Raw genomic sequence first — 19646 nt, 5'->3', positions numbered from 1 at the left:
TCCTCACTCACACCCAGCTCATTTCACTATTCACGGGACTCAGCTCACCTCCTCAGAAGAAGCCCTCTCCCACCACTCATGTTCCTGTGTGGATCACACCCGGAGTCTTGACTGGTCTCTTCAGGCTTTTGGGACAATTCAGTAGGAGCTGATCCCCTTGGGTGGACAATGTCAGTGTGAAAGAATGTCATGGCCTTCTGGTAGACAAACAGTGCTTCCCACCAGGGCTCAGGGGTGGTGACTGGGGTCTAAGTGGGCTTTCAGCTGCGCTTCCTCCATGATCTGTGCTCTTTCACTCAGTGCACAAACTGCACAACTGAACACAGCTGCTGGGCCAGGTCCCCTTGGTAGATGCTCTCAGAAAAACTCTATTTTCCTCTGCCTGCTTGCTAAAATGGCAGTTTTGTTGTGCTCACATGATTATTTAAGAAATGTTTTGGGACTTCTGTTGTGGCACTTGCAATGCTGGAGTCCCAGTGGTGTTACTTTCGATCCAGCTCCCTGTTAATACACCTGGGAAAGCAGTGGAGGATGGCCCAAGAGCTCGGGTCCCTGCACTCATGTGGGAGAGCCAGGAGAAGCTCTGGGCTCCTGGCTTTGGCCTGGCCCAGCACTGGCCATTGTGGCCATTTGAGGAGTGAACCAGTGGGTGAAAGACCTCTCTCTCCTTGTCTCTTCTCCTCTGTTACTGCCTTTCAAATAAATCTAAAAAAAAATATTCAAAAGGAAATGTGTCCCATCAGCATGTAAGTCCCACTAGGACAGCATCATGATCTGTTTTACTCATTATGTTCTTCCTATAGACTGGCAAAGCCTGTGGCATATGGAAAGCCCTTGATAGATAATGAATGAAATGAAAGGTTAAGTGAATGAGTGTTTTCGTTTCTTCCTCTTGGCTTTTTTCTATGAGGGAGGAGCCATGATTTCTGGCAATATGAATTCGTACATGGATTTGGTGCTTCTCCTTAATTCTCATTTGAATATTCCAGTGAAGGAGGCTACTTGGTCTGGCCAAGGTCACATGCTTACTGGAGAGGTAGGCAGCTTGACTGACAACCCCCATCAAAGCTCTGTGCGCTAAATGATGGGATTAGCTACTCCCCCAAAGAGGAGGGAGTCCTTTAGGAAGAAAGGAGTTTGACAAAGCAGGAACAACTCTGGGTGCCCTGGGCCGGTCACTTGGGTGTCTGTGTCTCCTGGCCTAGGAAATGAAAGAATGTGATGGGCTTGCCTGCAGATTGTCCAACCTCAGAATTCCACCCCTTGTTGTCTGGATTCTAGTTCTCCTCCCAGATTCCATTCTGGCACTGCAGGTGGTTGGTGGACAAGGACATGAATCTGGGCAGCTTCAGTCAAGGAAGGCTTCATGGAGGTGAGATTTTGGGAGAGCTGAAGGTGGGGAGGCAGAAGTGACTAAAGAGTGAGAATGCCTCTTGGAGACTATGTTAGGTGTTATTGCTGAGATGTTTGTTGAGTCTTTTTCAATTTTTTCTGTATTGAACACATCTTTGTAAGGAGTAATAGCTGCATTTTCTTCTCAATTAGCTTATCCAAGAACAGCAAGCTGGCCATCAACAAGGATCTGAGGGAATGAGACACTGGACAGGTACACTTTGATAAGGGCAAGCACATCCATAGGTCCTGTTATATGAGCAGCTTTAAGGTCTATGAGGCAGGTTGATTGTGCTGGTGGCTGTTCTGTGGATTTGAGTGGTGCTCGGTGCTCCAGCAGCCTGGACTGAGGGTGACCCAGGGAGGCAGGGGGAGAAAAGAAATACATCCATTTCATGAGAGTAAAAAGGCAAAGGCACTCTCACACATGGTTGGTGCTGTCAGTCAAGTTTCATCACTACACCTAAATAACTCACACAGAATAGCTATGCAGTATTGCTGTCCAACATTGGAGGGTTGAGGTGGGTGGCAGAATGTGTGAAGCAGGATTATGTGAGTCGGGAAGCAGGGAGCCGCCTGCGGCTTGGGCAGCCATCCCTCTCTAGCTGATTGTCTTCCCAATCCTCTGATGACCTAAGGCCCACCAGGCCTACTGCCTAATCCCCATGGACAGGATCATGTCTGTATGCTGTCCCCACAGCACCACCCTGGGGCCCAGCTTTTAACCCCTGGGCCTTTGTGGGACGCTGAAACTGACATCTAAACAACAGTATCCGCCTAGAATCACTAGGATACAATAATCCTGGCGTCTGGCAGCTCCCTTTCCAACTCTTCAGCCTACTAGCTGATTTCAGTCAGCTTCAGCCTATGAACAAGGTTGGAGAATGAACGAGTCTGCCTTCCCTTGAAAATGGAGAGCCATCCACCAGGAGTTGTGGGCACCTGGAAGTGGGAGCTTTGTAAAGGGACAACAGCCTCACATGGTGCTGTGGGAGGCATGGGAGCAAGTAGTGTATAGCTCATCCTTGGACCCCGTCATCCGTTACAGCTGCTGCACATGGACTGTCATGAGATTTTGCTCCATTAGGGCCCCTCTCTTACGTGTCCCAACCTGTGGGCTTGTTTCTGGATTCTGTAACCCATTTAACAAGGAACAGAATAAAGGTACATTCCTCGGAACAGGGGAGAATGTTTCACGTGGCCATTAATGATAAACAGAGGGAACACAGATGGGCTTTGGCTCCCAAGTTCTATGTTAAATGCGACTGCTTACTGGTACTAGATAAACAAGTATAGCAGCCACATTAAAGTATGTGCAGTGTGTACTGGGATGCAAGTGCATAGAGGGCAAGCCAGCCTCTGCAAAGTGCTGCACCAAGAAACAATGACATGCAGATCTGCAGCCGGCCTGCTGGGGTTTCATTGTAATTTTCGGCAAGTAGCTTATCTATGCTTAAACTTCTCTACATGCAAAATGCATTTTACAAGAGCATGTACCTCATGGGACTACTGTGTGGAGACGGAGAGGGGGAGTGGTTAACATGAGGATTTAGAACAACACCTACTAGTAAAATGCAAGCAGTCCTTATGTGTTTGTCAGTATTCCTGTCACTCAATCTATGGATTCGAGTTGTTTCCCAGTGCTGATGTTATAAAATGTGAGTGGAGGTTTACAACAGACTAAGGTTGTGGTAAGAAAGACTTGAAGTCAGAAAAAGTGATTATAAGCTGACGGCATGAATAATAAAAGAAGGGAGCAGTGTAATAGCCTGTTGGCTAAATAAATCTTCACCTTGTATCCTCCGGGATCCCATATGGGAGCCGGTTCGAGTCCTGGCTGCTCCACTTCCCATCCAGCTCCCTGCTTGTAGTCTGGGAAAGCAGTCAAGGATAGCCCAAAACCTTGTCTCTCTAATTTCTGCCTTCCCAATAAAAAAATAAGATTTATCTTAATCGGAAAGTCAGATACACAGAGAGGAAGAGAGAAAGAGAGGAAGATCTTCTGTTCATTGATTTACTCCCCAAGTGGCTGAAATGGCCTCTCCCAGGTCTCCCACGTGGGTGCAGGGTCCCAAGGCCTTGGGCCATCCTCGACTGCTTTCCCAGGCCACAAGCAGGGAGCTGGATGGGAAGTGGAGCAACTGGGACACAATCCGGCACCCATATTAGGAACCTGGTGTATGCAAGGCGAGGACTTTAGCCACTAGGCTACCATACCAGGTCCTAAGATAAATCTTAAAAATAAAATTAAAAGAAAGGATAAAAGAGAAGTCACGGGCTCAAGCTTGGACCTTCAGGATAAACTGGCTTGAGTAGGAGTGAGGCAGGGAAGCTGAGAGGCCAAGTGCCACAAGAGCTGCCACTTCTAGGACTCCCAGTGCTGCCCGGAGCTTTCATGCGCTCAGGAAATGAAGGGATAAGCCATTCTGTGAATGACTTTGCCTGTTTTTTTTTATTATTTTTCTTTTCTGTTGTTGTGGCTTGTAATGGAATGCCTGGGACTGAGTAATTTATAAAGGGAAGAAGTTTATTTTGGCTCACAGTAGCTAAGGCCAGGAAGTCCAAGAGTCTGGTTGGTGACTGCCTGGGTTCTGGAGAGGGCCTTGGGTTGCCTGAGAACATGGTCCAAAGTGGAAGAGCAGGCAGTGCATTCGGCAGAGACACAGCTGCGAGGAAGGGGACTTTCTCGGTCACGGCACACTCTCTGGTTGCTAATCTAGGCCCAGGAGAACGGCATTCAGCTTTCTTAACGATTTAATCACTTCAGGTTATAGCTCTCAACTGTCTATATGATGACACTGTCACATGTCAAAGTAGCAATGAGAGAAGCCAAAGAGAGACTGTGCGCGGGTGGGAACTGGAAGGGAATACAACCTAGAAGAGGGAACAGTTTATTCTTGACATCTCCTCTCCAAAGAGCACCTGTCTCTTGTTCCTCGTCTGACACCTTCATACTTCCTTGGAGATGCTGTCTGTGAGCCAAGGGCCCCTCCTCTACCACTGTCCCACAGTTTGAAACTGTCTGCTTTACCTGCCACGTCCCCAACAAAATGTCCCTGATTTGGGCACAGGCTCAGCTGTCAGCCATATGAAGAAAGCTAACAAAATGAAACCAATCTCTCAGTAAGACATTACAGAAAGCACTAACTATTCCCGACAGCCCCTCAATGTTAAAAGGGAAATACTTGTTAACGCAAGTAAAAGTCTAATTTAGAAGTTCTTAATTTAGGAGGTGATAGAAGAGTGGGCATAGGTGGGTTTTAGGCCTCAGATACAGCAACATCTTTTTGAATAATTTCTTTAAGACCCCAAAATATAAAAGGAATTTACTTTAACTTAACTGGGCTGAGGCAATATAATAAACTAAAACTGAAACCTAAATTGAAAGAAAATATTTTCAACAGGGTAGGCTAGTGATCTGTGTATTGCATGTATACACAGGGATGCACAGCACATCTGCAGAGTAAATATGCTTGTGAATCCAAATTATTTTCTATTTCAATTTCGAAACCATGAGTTTTTTTCTTAAATATTTGGATTCATTGCTTTTCCCCTCACCAACATGGCTCCCATAGTATCTTCAACTGGAAGTTCAGGTTGGAGTGTTGGGAGGCACCGGGTGGCTAGGCAGCTGTGGTAGAGTCTGAACTGCTTAGTCATGGGTTTTGACATCCTATAGTCTCTTCCTTTCTAGAATAGGAAGTTCTTATTTCCATAGCACACTATTATCTCAAGGAAGTGAGTGAGCATATATTTTCCACAACCCCCATCCTCCTCTTCCCTCCCCTTTTTCCTACTGCTTTTTGCTTTCTCCATCCACTCTCCCAGAATGCTTCACTTTGAGATAATGAGATGCTCGGCTGCCTTGCAGCCACCGACGTTTGGAGATGGATGGGGGTCTCCTATACTGCACTGAGAGGGATGTTAAAAAGGCATTGTGTTCATGGAGGCAAGCTGGAGAAGTCGAGAAGTGAAAAGCCTGACAACATCCAGAAGCCATTGTCCAAGGAAATGGTTATTCTTTCTGTCCTTCCCCTACTAGCTGAAGTAATTGAAGCCATGCTGTATTTATGGAAGTCGCTGTAAAGGTCAGGCATTGTTTAGAGTCAATTGGAAAATTATACCTTCTGAGATCAAATTAAACGCAGCATCATTAGTATTTGATTAGCTCACTGTGGAGTAAGGTGAAATACCCAATTCTATGAAGAATATGTGGTAATGAATGAGTACATATTTATTCAAATACTGTTAATCCTCTAGATAGGTGTTATTTCCATAAAATAAAAGGCCTTATGTAAAAAGGAAGAGTCTGCCTAAACATTTTACAGCTGCGCTGGAGAAAAAGATTTACAAAAAGACTTATTAATACCATCCTGGTAGTCACGTATTAACAAATCCTGAAAGTGAGAAATAGTCTTAAAAATAAATGAAACTTAAATAAAAGATAAATGAAATTTCCTTTATATAGGCAAGTGACAAAAATTCATTGTTAAATGAAATTGAAATGGAAATACTGATGTCAAATCTAATTATAACTGGTAAATTCTTAGCTTTTCTGAGATACCTATGATGACTACTTTCATAAAGAAACAAAACAGCATTTTCTAGAAAATTTAAAAGTACAGATTTATTTTACTTGAAATTTCCTTAAGCAGAAGAATTAGACATGTGTTTCTCACACAGTTGCTTTAGAACCCCAAGGAAACATGTGAAGGTGTCGCATAACTGGCACCCGTGCATTCATTCCTGCTTTCCTCTTGCACTGTCACTCATGCTCTTATATTTTTTATCTGGTTTATAGCCCTTATTTCTTCCTGGAAGAAATTATTTATTTTTATAGAAGGAATTGAGGCCCAGATAACACCTTGTTCAAGGTTGTAAATGGTGGAGTCTGAATGTTAATCCAGGCTGGCTCAAGGGTAATACTTAAAAACATTTGTTTTCACCTCTGGTACAGCAGATTAAACATGTTTCTAAGTGAATAATGACGCTTTCAGAGAAGGTTAATATTACTTCAAAGTACTAGGAAGATAAATCATTTATTATGGGAACACAATAGGCGTCTCCATTCATGTAGAATCCCTTATAATTTACTACCATCTGTTTCCTTTAGAAGGAAACCATCCTCCTACATTTCCAGGAATTTTCTATAATCATTCAAACTCTCAATTTATTCTCATTAATCTAGCTTTTCAATGAGTTTGATTGATGTGACATTAATATTAGGTCTTATTTTTTTTTCTTTGTTGTGTAAAGTTTCTTCATTAGGATTTAACTTTAAGTTTAGCTCAAGTTTCACATTTAGCAATGAATGTCCAGTAATAAAACATAGTGACAAAAATAATAATAATTAAGTAGAAGACAAAACAAAAACCATAGTGACAGCAGAGTAAAAGGGGTTCGCTTACAGGGAAAGGAAGATTTGGGGTGACAAACTGAATGTGCTGAGAAAGGGTTTATTCAGCAATGTGATGGTACTGTAGGGTGCCACAGCATCCACGGGAGCCTTGTCCCTTGGGTATTAGCTGAGTATCTCTGTGTGCCTGGTATTGTTAAGAGTGCTACTTGTATTTATTCATTTAATGCTCACATAGCCCTCATGAGGCTATGCGGAAACCAGGGCGCAGAGCTATGAAGTCATTTCTTCTTTAGTGGTAGAATCACCAGATTTTAATCTATGCCATCTGGTTCCAGAAAAATAATGCTCTGCTTTTGAAAAAAACAAAACAAAACAAAACAAAACAGCAAAAATGCTCCCAGAGCCAAAATGTCCAATGAAGAGTTGGATCCAGAAAGTTCCTGCTGCCAATTGTGTAAGTTTTTTTTTTATTTTGTTTTTTAAATTTTGGGTAATACATTATATTCCTAATGGAGGCTATTAAAAAAAAGATAATCTCTTGAAATTGTATTGTAATTCCCTACTTCAAGGACCTATAAACTGTATCACCTGTAATGATGGGAAGGTAGTCAATTGCTTGTTTTTAAGGTTCAATTTTCGGACCTCTAGAAGCTGATGCAAGAAAATATATACTAAAGGAAGACAGCTGATAAGTGCGCCCGTTCTGAGAGAATGTCCTCATAGGCTCAATGAGGGAAAGACCTACTATTGTGTTCTCTCCACTAATTGGGGCCTGACTGTATACAAGCATTGAAAAATAAAGATTTTTACTATCCTATTAACATCTGGCAAGTAATTATTTGCAAAACTGTTTTCTGAAAAGCAACATATGCTATGGTGATGTTCTGTGCTATTATAAGCGTAAGAGATGAAATTGAGCCCCAGTAACGCTGGCTGAAAGGTTAACAGCCAGGACCCAAACCCCTTCTCGGGGATATAGCCAAGCAGAAAACTGAAGCTAGGCATTTGGCCCAATAATTAGATGCTTCCATCCTGGATTAGGGTGGGTGGGTTGGACACCCCTCTCTGGCTTCTGATTCCAACTTCCTGCCGGCACATGCCCTGGAAGACAACCTTTTTGGTGCAAGTAATTGTGTTCTTTCAGGCATGTGAGTGATCTGGAATGATCTCAGCGCCTGGCTTTGGCACAGCCTAGATCTGGCCCTTGCGGGCATTTGGGGAGTGAACCAGTAAATGGAAGCTCGCTGTCTCTTTCTCCCTTTCAAAAAAAAAAAAAAAAAAAAAGGTCCTGTGGTAGGCTAAAGGCTAAATGCTCACCTTGCATGTGTTGGGATCCAATATGGACACTGGTTCAAGTCCCAGCTGCTCCACTTCCCATCCAACTCCCTGCTTTGTGGCCTGAGAATGCAGTCGAGGATTTCCCATATCCTTGGCACCCTACACCTGCACGGAAGACCCAGAAAAAGCTCCGGGATCCTGGCAATGGCTCAGCTCCAGCCATTGCGGCCACTTGGGGAGTAAATCAGCGGTGGAAGATCTTTCTATCTCTCTTCTCTGTAAATCTGACTTTCCAATAAAAATGAATACATCTTTTAAAAAATTAATTCAATAAATAAATTAAAAAGTTTGGTAGAGAATGAGTTAGATTTAGCAGATCCTCATTAGTACACTGGACACATAATCTCATTCAGATATGGAAGAAATTTTTCTGACTCAAGCTTTTCATAATAATTTTTTATAAAGGCTGTTTGGGAGGCTAAAGAATCAACCCTGGAAGGAGTTGTGGCTTCAATATTTATTTTTACTTTTATTTTTTTGATTTCTAATTTTATTTGAAAGTCAAAGAAAGAGCATGCACTCCCATTTGCTTGTTCCCTCTTTTTTTTTTTTAAGATTTACTTATTTTTATTGCAAAGTCAGATATACAGAGAGGAGAGACACAGAGGAAGACCTTCAGTCCGATGATCCACTCCCCAAGTGACCGCAACGGCTGCAGCTGCGCCAACCCGAAGCCAGGAGCCCCAGGAACTTCTTCCGGGTCTCCCATGTGGGTGCAGTGTCGCAAGGCTTTGGGCTGTCCTTGACTGCTTTTCCAAAGCCCACAAGCAGGGAGCTGGATGGGGAGCAGGGCTGCCAGATTAGAACCGGCACCCATATGGGATCCCGGTGCGTTCAAGATGAGGACTTTAGCCATTAGGCTACTGTGCCAGGTCTTGTTCCCTCTTTAAGATGCCATAAGATCCGGGGCTGGGCCGGGCCAAGAACTCCATTTCCCACTTGGGTGGCAGGTGCCCAAGTACTTGGACCATCTTTTAATACTTTCCCAAGCATTTTAGCAGGGAGTTGGATCAGAAGTGGAGCAGTTGGAACTTAAACTGGTGCTCATATGGGATGTCAGCATCATAGGCGATGGCTAAACCTGTGGTGCCAAAATGCCAGCCTCTCACTATTTTTTATGTACTTTTAAAAAGTACATTCATATCCATACTAAGTATCCTTATATTCCTGCGGTATGAAGGGGTCTTCAAAGAGTTAATGGAAAATGTATATTATGAAAAAACTTGAATGGATATGGATTTCCATTGTTTCTTCTCCTTAATTCGACCTCCGCACTAAGTTTGTGAGATACTCTTGTATTTCTTGTACTTGATGGGAAGGACAAGGAGCTGAAGTGTGGTGGGGGAGTATTACACACTGGACATTTGGGTCAGTTATATTTACTAGCTGGTTATTGATGCTGTCTAAATCTCAGCTGAGGATAATATTAATACCCCATTGGACTGTTATGAGGGTTGGTAAAACAGTTATAACTATAGCACAATTAGTGTCTATCGCATAGGAAGCATTAAAAAAAAACAGTCATGACTTGGAAAAGGAAACTCTCACTGAGTTTGAAGAGAAAACTTTGCCTGTTCTCTATGGATACATTTACTTTGTTGTTTTGTTTTTCATTTCCATGTCCTGGAAACTCACTTGGCTTGATGTTTTATAACTAGAAAGGTACAGAAGCTCCATATATTCTCTCACTGTAATCTAAGGGTGAATTAATTACCCCCTGTCATATGTTCTTTCTTGCTCTCTTCAAATCATACAGAACCATATTGATCTATTTGTCTGAGAAAGCCTAACTGTATTTCAGTCTTGAGGATGATATTCTCCATTCTGTCCCGTCCAACCCAACATGTCATAGTGGGAGTTTGTGATATCTGGAGAGAAGCTTAAAATTTTCCTGAAGAACTCTGCTGTTTTTTTCTCTCACTAGATTTTCCCATAGTAAATTATGATACAGACTTATGGCACTTAAAATTATATCTAGGGCCTAGCGGCGTGGCCTAGCAGCTAAAGTCCTCGACTTGAACACACTGGGATCCCATATGGGCACCGGTTCTAATCCCGGCAGCTCTACTTCCCATCCAGCTCCCTGCTTGTGACCTGGGAAAGCAGTCTAGGACAGCCCAAAGCCTTGGGACCCTGCACCCGTGTGGGAGACCTGGAAGAAGTTCCAGGATCCTGGCTTCAGATTGGCATAGTATCGGCTGTTGCGGTCATTGGGGAGTGAATTACCGGATGGAAGATCTTTCTCACTGTCTCTCCTCCTCTCTGTATATCTGACTTTACAACAAAAATAAATAAATCTTTAAAAAAAATAAAATTATATCTGGTTAAAATTAACATTGTATATTTGATAAGAAAAACTATTAAATTAGGTATTAACTTGAGGTCACTTGATTTAATTTGGTTAAAGCACTCGTGACTTGGCTTCTGGTTCCAGCTTCCTGTTAATGTGCACCCGGAGCGGCAGCAGGGATAGCACAGTCACATGGGTCTCTGCCATCCACATGGGAGACCTGGATTGAGTTCTGGGGCCTTAGCTTTCATCTAGCCCAACCCTGGCTGTTGTAGGCATCTGGGGGAAGAAAGAGGATTTGTATCAGGTTGACATACTAACTTCTAAATGGGAAAGAGTGTATCTGTCCATCTTTGGAATTTGTACAGTGTGTAAGGAAAGCACCTGGCTGGACAGTTGGGAAACCTGAGTACAAGTATTGCTTTGTTATTGGCTAGCTGAGTGATCTGAATTAGATTTCACTCCCGTGAACCTCAAGTTGAGGAAAGTGCAATCAATAGTATGCAAAATTCCTTCCAGATCCTAAATTTCCATCAATCAACATTCAGGTTGCTGTAAGGAACAATTAAGCAGTGCCTCCTTCCAAGTGCTCTTCTAGGTGCTAGGGAAATAAAAAGGCAAACAGAACAAGCTTCCTGACCTCAAAGGTTTAACATCTTGTGGATTATTAAGATGACTAGGTAATATTTGCAGACCATTATGTTGTCATTTTATTATACCTGTTTTATTATTCATAAAACACATGGGTTGGTGAGGTTCAGGAGACTAAGAATGAGCTAAGTGTCTCTCAATCCTTAGGCTGTGGCTGGCCCACTGCAAAGATCTGGGTGAATTGCTAGGGCTATGTTTTGTTTTGTTTTTTTTTTTTTACCTGAAAATAATCATACTGTCCCAGTTTACAGCAAAGGTGAGAAATGACAACGGTTGAATATACTGGACATTTTTATGGATACCATGAATATGCCAAGAGCGTGCTGACAGCTGGGGAGCAAATGGGTCACACAGCTCCAGCACATATACGTGATTACAAAGTTTATTGCAAATCAATCAATACAGTAAAAGGCTAGCTGAAACAAATGAATTGCAAGTTTTTTGCGCAAAATAACATCTGTCTCAAGCCCTTGAAGTATCACCGATAAGCAGTAAAACAAAACTAAACAAAAACCCCCCAGAAAACTATAGAAATGTTACACACACACAAAGATTAGAAAACTACAAATCTGCATGTCATTAATATTCCCTTTGATCAGGCCGAAAACAGCTCATAGTGTGGTTTTTCTTACAATTAAACCTGCCCACCAAGCACTTGCCCATAGTCCAGCGGTACCTATAACCCGCTCTGTGTGGGCGCCAGCTGAGGTCGTGGGAGAGGCCATCCCCAGGGGATGGGCTATTCTGGTCTCCACAAGGATCACCATTCTGTGACCAGATGAAGCCGTTCATTCATAAATGTCTGAACGCCAAAAACAGGACAGAAGTTAAGAAAAACAACACTAAAGATGCAGTTTACTCAAGACAAGTTGGGGATTAGGAGAGACTATGGCAGTAGGAGTACTGTGGGGACACAGAACAGGTAGGTACCCGTGGCCCTTGTTGGAATATCTTGATTCCTCATGATATTTATGTTCTGATAAGAAACTTACATTTCAGAAACTGGAACCTTGAAAGTCTTGGTTGTAGAAATGTACAAAACCAAAAACGCCTGATGATTTCGTTCCATGCAGACCGGGGATGCTGTTCATTCTGAGGCGGGAAGTAGTGGGCGTCCTTACTGGACTCGAGCCTTTGTTAATGTTAACCCGCTATCAGTAACTTGGTGTGATGAGTTGGTCACAAACATGGGAAGAAAAAAAAAGGGAGGGGGCGGAATTTATCAACATGGTGTGAATTCTTGGAAGAACTCCAGGATCGGAATTCTCCTCAACTAACAGTCCCCCGCCTGCCCAGGGCACGGGCAGTTTCGCTTTCTGCACGCCGTGTCCAAGTCCCTGACTGGGGTGTTCTTGGATGTCGCTTGTCCTGAATGGGCTGGTGACCTGCGGCCGAGCCACTCCCGGCGCAAAGCGCGGCCCTGGGCTCCCTGAGGTGCCGCCTGCTCGGGGCCCACGGACGTGGAGGGCACACAATGCCTGTGGAACCTTCGAAGTCTTTGTAACGAGCTCGGCTGGCACACGCGGCGGGACGGAGTGGTGTGGACTCCGGAAAGGAAGCCCGTTTTCCGAAGTGTGGAGAGGACGGATCGTCTCCCGAGAGGCAGGATTCCCTTCCCCACCAGAAGGTCTGCTGGGAACGAAGACGCGACTGATTCCTGACACGGTTTCCTGCGGTAGGAGAAACAACAAGCTGGCCGCGAGAAGTCGGGGCTGAGTTCGGAACAGCCTGCATTGCCCCTCAGAGCCAAGCCGCTCTGCGGCGTCGCGGCACCCGTGGTGGGAGAGCCCGAGGCGGCGTGCCGGGCGCTGCGCAGGGGGGCTGCCCTGCCTACTTCGTGCAACAGGAGACACCCCAAGCGCGCGTCCGCCCCGCAGTTCTCCGGGGAACACTTGGCATGCTTTGTTTCAGACGCCGACCCGTCTTTTCTCAGCGGGTTCCAGCTCCACCAATCCCGCCCGCCGTGGGGCGGGGCTTCAGGGTCAAGGTGGACCAGTTCCCCAGCCTCGCCCCTACACGCGCTTTCGGACCCCCGGGGATGACTGACAGCTAGCAGGTCCAACCTGCGACTCCTGAGCGTGGCTTCCGCTAGGGGCGTTACGGAGACGAGGCCTCGCGACCAATGGCTTTAGAGCCCTGGGGCGGGGCCTCTCCGGCAGCTTCAGACAGGAGCTATCGGCACTCCTGCTGTCCAATGAGAGCCGCAGAGAGGCGGTCTCTCGGCTGAGGCTCAGCCAATGGAGCAGACGAGGGGGCGGGCCCCGAGTGCCTGGCGGCGGGTCCTCAGCTCCCCAGCCGAGGTGCGGCGAGCCGGTGTGGGGGGAACCGCGAGGCGAGCGCGGGAGCCTGGGAGGCACACCGGGTGTGAGCTGCCCGAAAATGCACTCGGATGCCGCAGCTGTCAGTGAGTTTGGGGAGAGCCGACGATCACTTTCCACTCGAGTCCCGCAGTCCCCGCCCCACGCCTCCTGTCCCAAAAAGCGTCCGGGAGCCCCTGCCTGGGGAGCCAGCCCTTCCCCTCGGGGGCCGGGGCGGGCGCTGACGCTGCGGGCGGCGCGGGGCGGAGGCGGGCGTGGGGGGGAAGGGGCCGGCCTGCCGGGGAGGGCGGAGGTGAGGGGGGTGGGGACTGGCTCCATTTCAGTGTGGGGGGAAGGGGGGCGGGCCGTGAGATGAAGGGCCCGGCCCGGAGTGTCCGGAGTGAATGGAGGTGGAGGCGGCGGCGGGCGCTGGCGGGCAGGCCCGGGGGTGGCACCGGCGGGGAGGGGGCGGGAGCGAGCGAGCGCCGGGGCGCAGGGCTGAGGGTTTCCCAGGCTGTGCGGTGCGGGCGGCTCCGGGAGCCGGGCGGGTGAGTGCGAGGGGAGCGCGGGGGCGGGGACAATGGGAAGCCGGGCTGGCTGGCGGGGGTGGGGGAACAATGGGGCCGCCCGCGCGGGGCAGGGGGCGAGGGCTGATGTAACGGGAGGGCTTGGGGGGTGTGATGGAAGAGTTGGGGAGTCCGGCGGGCGGGAGGGGCCCTGGAAGGGTTGGCGGGGTAACGGAGTGGTGGGAAGGGACGAGGTGTGGTGGTCGTCGGCTAGGGCAGGTGTTGGGACGGTGGGCTCCTGGGGGGAGGCTTTGGGGTGGCAGGATGGGGGCAGGGGTCCAGGCGATGAGGTGGGGGTGAAGAGCTAGTTGGGGAGGAAGAAGAGGTGGGGAGGGGCTGGAGTAGGGGCCGGACTGTCACGTCCAGATTGGGTCCGGCCCCGGGCTGGGGGGCGGCGGGTGCTGGTTGCGGGGACTGTGTTTGGGGGAGGCGCTTGCCCCGCGCAGTCGAGGCAGGGTCCCTGGAGGGGGTATGGGGGTGGGAAAGCCCAGACCTTGGGCGTGCGGGGAGGGGAGGCGGGGCCGAGGTGGAGGGGACGGGGGAGGTGTCCCGAGGCTGGCTCCGGCGGCGGGAAGCGAGGTTAGCGCTGGCGCGGGCTCCGGCTGCGGGATTGGGAGGTGGGGCAGAGGCGCAGGCTGCGGGTTTTCCCGCGGCGGGAGCCGGAGGGCTCAGGCCCTTGAGAGTCTGGGTTTGGGCTGGGGGATTGCGCAGGGGAGGTGTCGGGGTCCCTCGCGATCCCTGCATTTGGCAGTCTGTGACGCAGTTGTCTAATTTCTGGCTGTCAGGTGGGGAGGCTGGTGGCTTAGGACCCGCTCGCCAGCAGGGAGAGCGTGCCCGGAGGCCTAGCGCCGCGCCGCGGGGGCGCGACCTCTCCCTGGTATGCGGGTAGGGCGCTTTAGGGGTTTCCTTAGGGTCTGGTTCCAGTCGCCGGGTGTGAAGGGGAAAGGCAGTCGCGCGGAATTTTGGGATTTGTAGTCCCGGACGCGCCGGGCCGCGGTTGGGTTGAGTGCACGTGGGTAACTGTGGAAACGAGCCCCACAATGCAGCGCGCCCTTCGTAGCCTCCCAGCTCTGCCAACTCGCTTTTTTCCCCAGCTGACCCGAGCTCCGGTCCAGTCCTCAGGGACTGGAGCGGATCCCTGGACCTCTTGCCTGTATGGGCGGGAGAAGGACAGCCTAAGCAAATAAGCAAAGCCCAGTTGTTTCACACTTGAGGTTTTTTTTTTTAATCTACTAGTTAATTATTTTCCACTGTGTTTGGTGGCCTTACTTGGTCGAATAAGTTCTAATTCTCGAAGCCACTGAACATACTTAATCGTGGAACACATGGAAAAACAACACAGCCTGAGGCAGTTTTAGGATGGTGTGTTTATTGTGGCTTTTGGTGTGTGTAAGCACTAGTTCAAAAGGTTCAGTCTTGCATAGTATGGGAGCGCAGTAAAGATGACTGTGACCCTCAGGAGGATGATATAAACTAGGCCTTGAACTGTTTGGATTGCTCAAAGAGAAGAGTTGTCATTATTTTAAAAGAAGATTTTCCTAAACTGAGTGGTGGAGAGGCTGTTGCTTGGGACTTGGGGTAGAAATGATGGCATAGAATGAAAATGGGAAGGTGAGCCAAAGAGATTGTGATGTCTTCAGTTTGCAGAAACGCTTGGAAAGCTAATGAGAGGGAGACAAACTATACAGCAGGGGAGAACCTTAACAGTTATTATGCGTGCTTTGTTTTTAACTATAGCTATAATTCCCTCTCTCTAATATTAGAGATCTTCCTCATTCTACAGACTCTCAAACATCACATCTTTTGCTAGTTCTTTACCTTTTTATTTTATTTTTAAAGATGTGTTTATTTGAAAGGCAGAGAGGGAGGGAAGGAGGGACTGAGAGAGTTAGCCAGTGATCCCAATTCCATCTGCTGCTTAACTCCCCGAGTGTGGCAGTGGGTGGAGAAGCCAGGAGCCTGGAACTCCATTCAAGTCTCCCATGTGGGTGCAGGGGCATAAGTACTTAGATCATCCTCTGCTGCTCTCCCAGGCACGTAGACAGGGAGCTGGATCCAGAGCAGAGTGATCTGGACAGGAACTAGCACCTCTGGGATGTTGATGTCCCAACGAGTGCCACAATGTCGACCCCTCCCTTTAGCAGTAGATATATATATATGTACACATATAGATACATACATACACATATATATACACATATATACATATATATACATATATATATATACACACAAGATACAAGGAGAAGATTGGCAACATAAGTTTCCAGAAGAATGTTCTAGTGACCATCATGATAAAAATGTTACCAGGCAGTCCTTAGATCTGGAAACCTTTTGCTACAATTGCAGAAATACTGAACTTGCATACTGGATTGCATGATGGTTCTTTTTGTATTGTCTGAAACCTTGGGCAGTGTGTGGTGTTTTTGGGAAATAACTTAAACCTCTACAGTCTTAAACCTCTACACTCTTCTTGACTTGTAATATGGACAGTTTTCAAAAAAGTGCTCATTTACCAGTGGCGTTTGCGCTTGCAGAGGGTAAAATGATGAGGTTGACAAATACTGAGGAGGTGTAGTTATAGTCAAGACAGTGTTTTATAGGAAAATATTAGGCTGGTCAAATCCTTTCTGTTACATCCCAGAGAACAGGTGCCCTCATAACACACCTGCTGCCAGCCGCCCCAAAGCCCTGCGCTCCCCACACATACCTCCTGTGTTGGATTTCAGGTTACTCTTCAGTGTCTTGACTCTTGAGGACATGCCTTATTTTCTTTTGAATTTAGCTGTGTCTTTAAACAGCTGTTTCTTGTTCTTCACCCCAAATATTGCAGAAAATTTTTTAGGTAGTCTTGTCTGTAGTAACACTGCCAGACTTCATTTGTGTATATCTATTTTCTTCTTTCTTTATTGCTACCTCTAAGAAGTATCCTTACTGGTACTTGATCTCATTTCTGTAAACTTTTTATCTTCTTTCCTTGTCTGTTTTTATTTTTAGCTGCTCTTGGCAATTCTCTACAGCTTCTTGCATTATTCTTTGCTCTATGTTTGTGTTATTCTCATCTCAATGGTAGCTAATAATCCTGCTACCTCAGCAGTAATAGAAATCAGCCTGTCAGAAACTGACCGACCTCATGGTGACCGACCTACATGGTGTATCAGTTAGGATGCTTTTGGCAAATAACGATAGTCAACTAAAAATGGTTTATTTTAAGAAAAATAGTTTCATGTGAAATGTGGTGAGCAAGGTGGAGAGAGAGATTTTATCTGCTGGTTCACTCCCCAGCTGCCCTCAGTGAGGGCTGGGACCTGGCCAAAACTGGAAGCCTAGACCTTGATCCAGTTTTCCCATGTGAGTGGTAGGGACCCAAGTACTTGAGCCATCATGCGCTGCCTCCCAGAACACAGAATGCGTGTTAGCGGAAAGCTGGATCGGAAGTGGAGTAGCAGGGACTTGAACCAGACACTCCAGAGTGGGGTGTGAGTGTCCCAGATGGTGATTTGACAGCTGGGCTGAGGGCCCCACCCAAAGTAAGGTTGGTTATTGCCCAGCAGCAAGAAATCCCAAGGCAGGCAGTTCTAAGGCTGGTGGTGGCTTAATGACATCATGGAGTTAGATCTTTGGATCTTTCTCCTCTCAGGTTTAAACCTGACAGCTGTAGTATGGTTGATGCAGTGCTACACATCTTGCCTCTGGAAGAAAATGGGGAGGGGCAGAGTGTATTACCTTGGAACTCCCTCTTAGGACGCAGGGAAATCTTCCAGAAGCTCACGTTGGGAACTTTGATCTCAGTGTCATTAGGTAGGAATGATCTCATGCTTCTGCCACAAGCGTGGCTTAAGATGTGACTTTCTGGCATTTTCAGCTTCTGTTGCAGGCTGTGGGCTTTTCTGAGGTGGAAGGAGGGCGGAGAGAATGCTGAGGGGTTGGCAACCCACCCATTCCAGCCCAGGACAAGTTGCTCTGGCATGCTCTTAGGCTTTTTTAATCTGTTAACTTGTTTCTCTCTTGCTGGAAAAGGATTAGGAATGGCTTACTAAATGCAGATAAAATGTTGTCAAGAAAAGGAAAATAAATTATATATAGACTTATAGGGTGCAAAAAAATACTTAAAATGCTTGCAATATGTTGGAAATCGGTTATGTATTTGTGAGCTACTTAGAAGCCAACACAGAAAAAAAAACGAATTAAACTGTGTTAATTTTAATAGCCATATTGGAATCTTAGACGTTTTTCTTTTTTTTTTTCCAAGACATTTATTTTTATTGGAAAGTCAGATATACAGAGAGGAGAAGAGACAGAGAGGAAGATCTTCCGTCCGATGATTCACTCCCCAAGTGAGTGCAACGGCTGATGCTATGCCGATCTGAAGCCAGGATCCAGGAAATTCCTCCAGGTCTCCCACATGGGTGTAGGGTCCCAAGGTTTTAGGACGTCCTCGACTGCTTTCCCAGGCCACAAGCAGGGAGCTGGATGGGAAGTGGAGCTGCTGGGATTAGAAATGGTGCCCATATGGGATCCCAGTGCTTTCAAGGCGAGGACTTTAGCCGCTAGGCCACGCTACCGGGCCCAGAGGTTTTTCATCTTTGCTTTCCATGCTTGCCCTTTGTCCCCTGTGCCTGTTTACCATTTCTCCTGGGGTCTGGCCCAGCCTTTCTTCTCTTGTGGCAATGACCCGGAATGCTTGGCCAGGTTTGGCCTCCTCTGCTAGCGTTTGAATGGTGTTTGGTGTTAAGAGTTGTTCTGCCCAACAGCCTTGAATGCTTCTAGTTGCTTACTGAAGTGTGGACTCCACAGGGCCAGGTGGGCTTGAAGCTCTTCCTTTGCCCTTGGAATGCTAGTGCTTCCCAACAAACTACTGTCGGTGCTGCTGTCTTGAGCTGGGCCTGAGTGCGTTCCTCTCCTTTCCACTCTCCCTCCTGCACTGCAGGCCTCTGTCACTTAGTTGCAGGCCAGATAAGCATGGCTGGGTGTATATTGCTTCTCCTCTTCCTCAGTTTAATTTTCCCCCCTGGAGATCTGGGAGCACGTCTTAGTGTCCACTTGAGTGTCTTGTTTGATGTCTTGCTTAGATATTTCAGTTAGCAGTGTGTTCAAAAATGATCATGGAAAATGGAATTGCAAGCTTATTTATCAGATATAAAGAATGTTTAAGGGGCTGATATTGTGATGTAGTAGGCTAAGTTTCTGCCCGTGACATTGACATACCATATGGTCGCTGGTTCAAGTCCCGGCTGCTCCACTTCCCAACAGCCCCTTGCTATGGCTTGGGAAAACAGTGGAAGATGGCTCAAGTCCTTGGTACTCTGCACTCATATGGAGACACAGAATACTCTGTTGGCTCCTGACTTCACATGGGGTTAGCTCCAGCCATTGTGGCCATTTGGGAAGTGAACCAGTAGATGGAAGATCCCTGCTTCTATCTATGACTGTCTTTCAAACAAATAAATAAATGGATCCATGCAACTCTGCCTTTCAAATAAATAAATAAATAAATAAATAAATAAATGTTTGGATCCATGCATATGTAGGATCTGCAAAAAGCTCATGGAAAATCCATATTATGAAAAAAACTGTATGGATTTTCAACTTAAATGGTTAACTGTTCAATAGTTCAGTGAATTATCTGAAAAATATCATTCTTTCTGCTGCTATTCAACATACTTTTGAGTCTTCTTTCATTGTCCTTAAAATTTTCTTCAAGGAATGAAAACTATTATTCATTACCTTTTTCTTTTTTTGTCAGCTATATG

At 46.6% G+C, this 19646-nt stretch overlaps 1 protein-coding gene across 5 annotated transcripts in view; it reads left to right on the top strand.

Moving 5' to 3' along the window:
• The first annotated feature begins 1274 nt into the window (after positions 1 to 1274).
• DCUN1D4 (defective in cullin neddylation 1 domain containing 4) overlaps positions 1275 to 19646 on the top strand; it is a 77854-nt gene continuing 59482 nt past the window's right edge. Inside the window, exons 1-2 of one of the 5 annotated variants that reach the window (XM_004579108.3) lie at positions 1275 to 1372; positions 1546 to 1606. In XM_004579108.3, the coding sequence (XP_004579165.2) occupies positions 1367 to 1372; positions 1546 to 1606 (67 nt within the window). In that variant the 5' untranslated portion in view covers positions 1275 to 1366. Of the gene's footprint in view, positions 1373 to 1545; positions 1607 to 12574; positions 12706 to 13108; positions 13435 to 13742; positions 13876 to 19646 lie in introns of those variants that run through there. The other 4 variants (XM_058670108.1, XM_012931367.2, XM_004579109.3 and 1 more) reach the window with 4 other exon arrangements.

This window comes from Ochotona princeps, chromosome 11 (genome assembly GCF_030435755.1).
Source record: "Ochotona princeps isolate mOchPri1 chromosome 11, mOchPri1.hap1, whole genome shotgun sequence".
NCBI lineage: Eukaryota > Metazoa > Chordata > Mammalia > Lagomorpha > Ochotonidae > Ochotona > Ochotona princeps.
The sequence above is the reverse complement of the archived record's forward strand: the minus strand, read 5'-3'. Positions and strand labels throughout refer to the sequence as shown.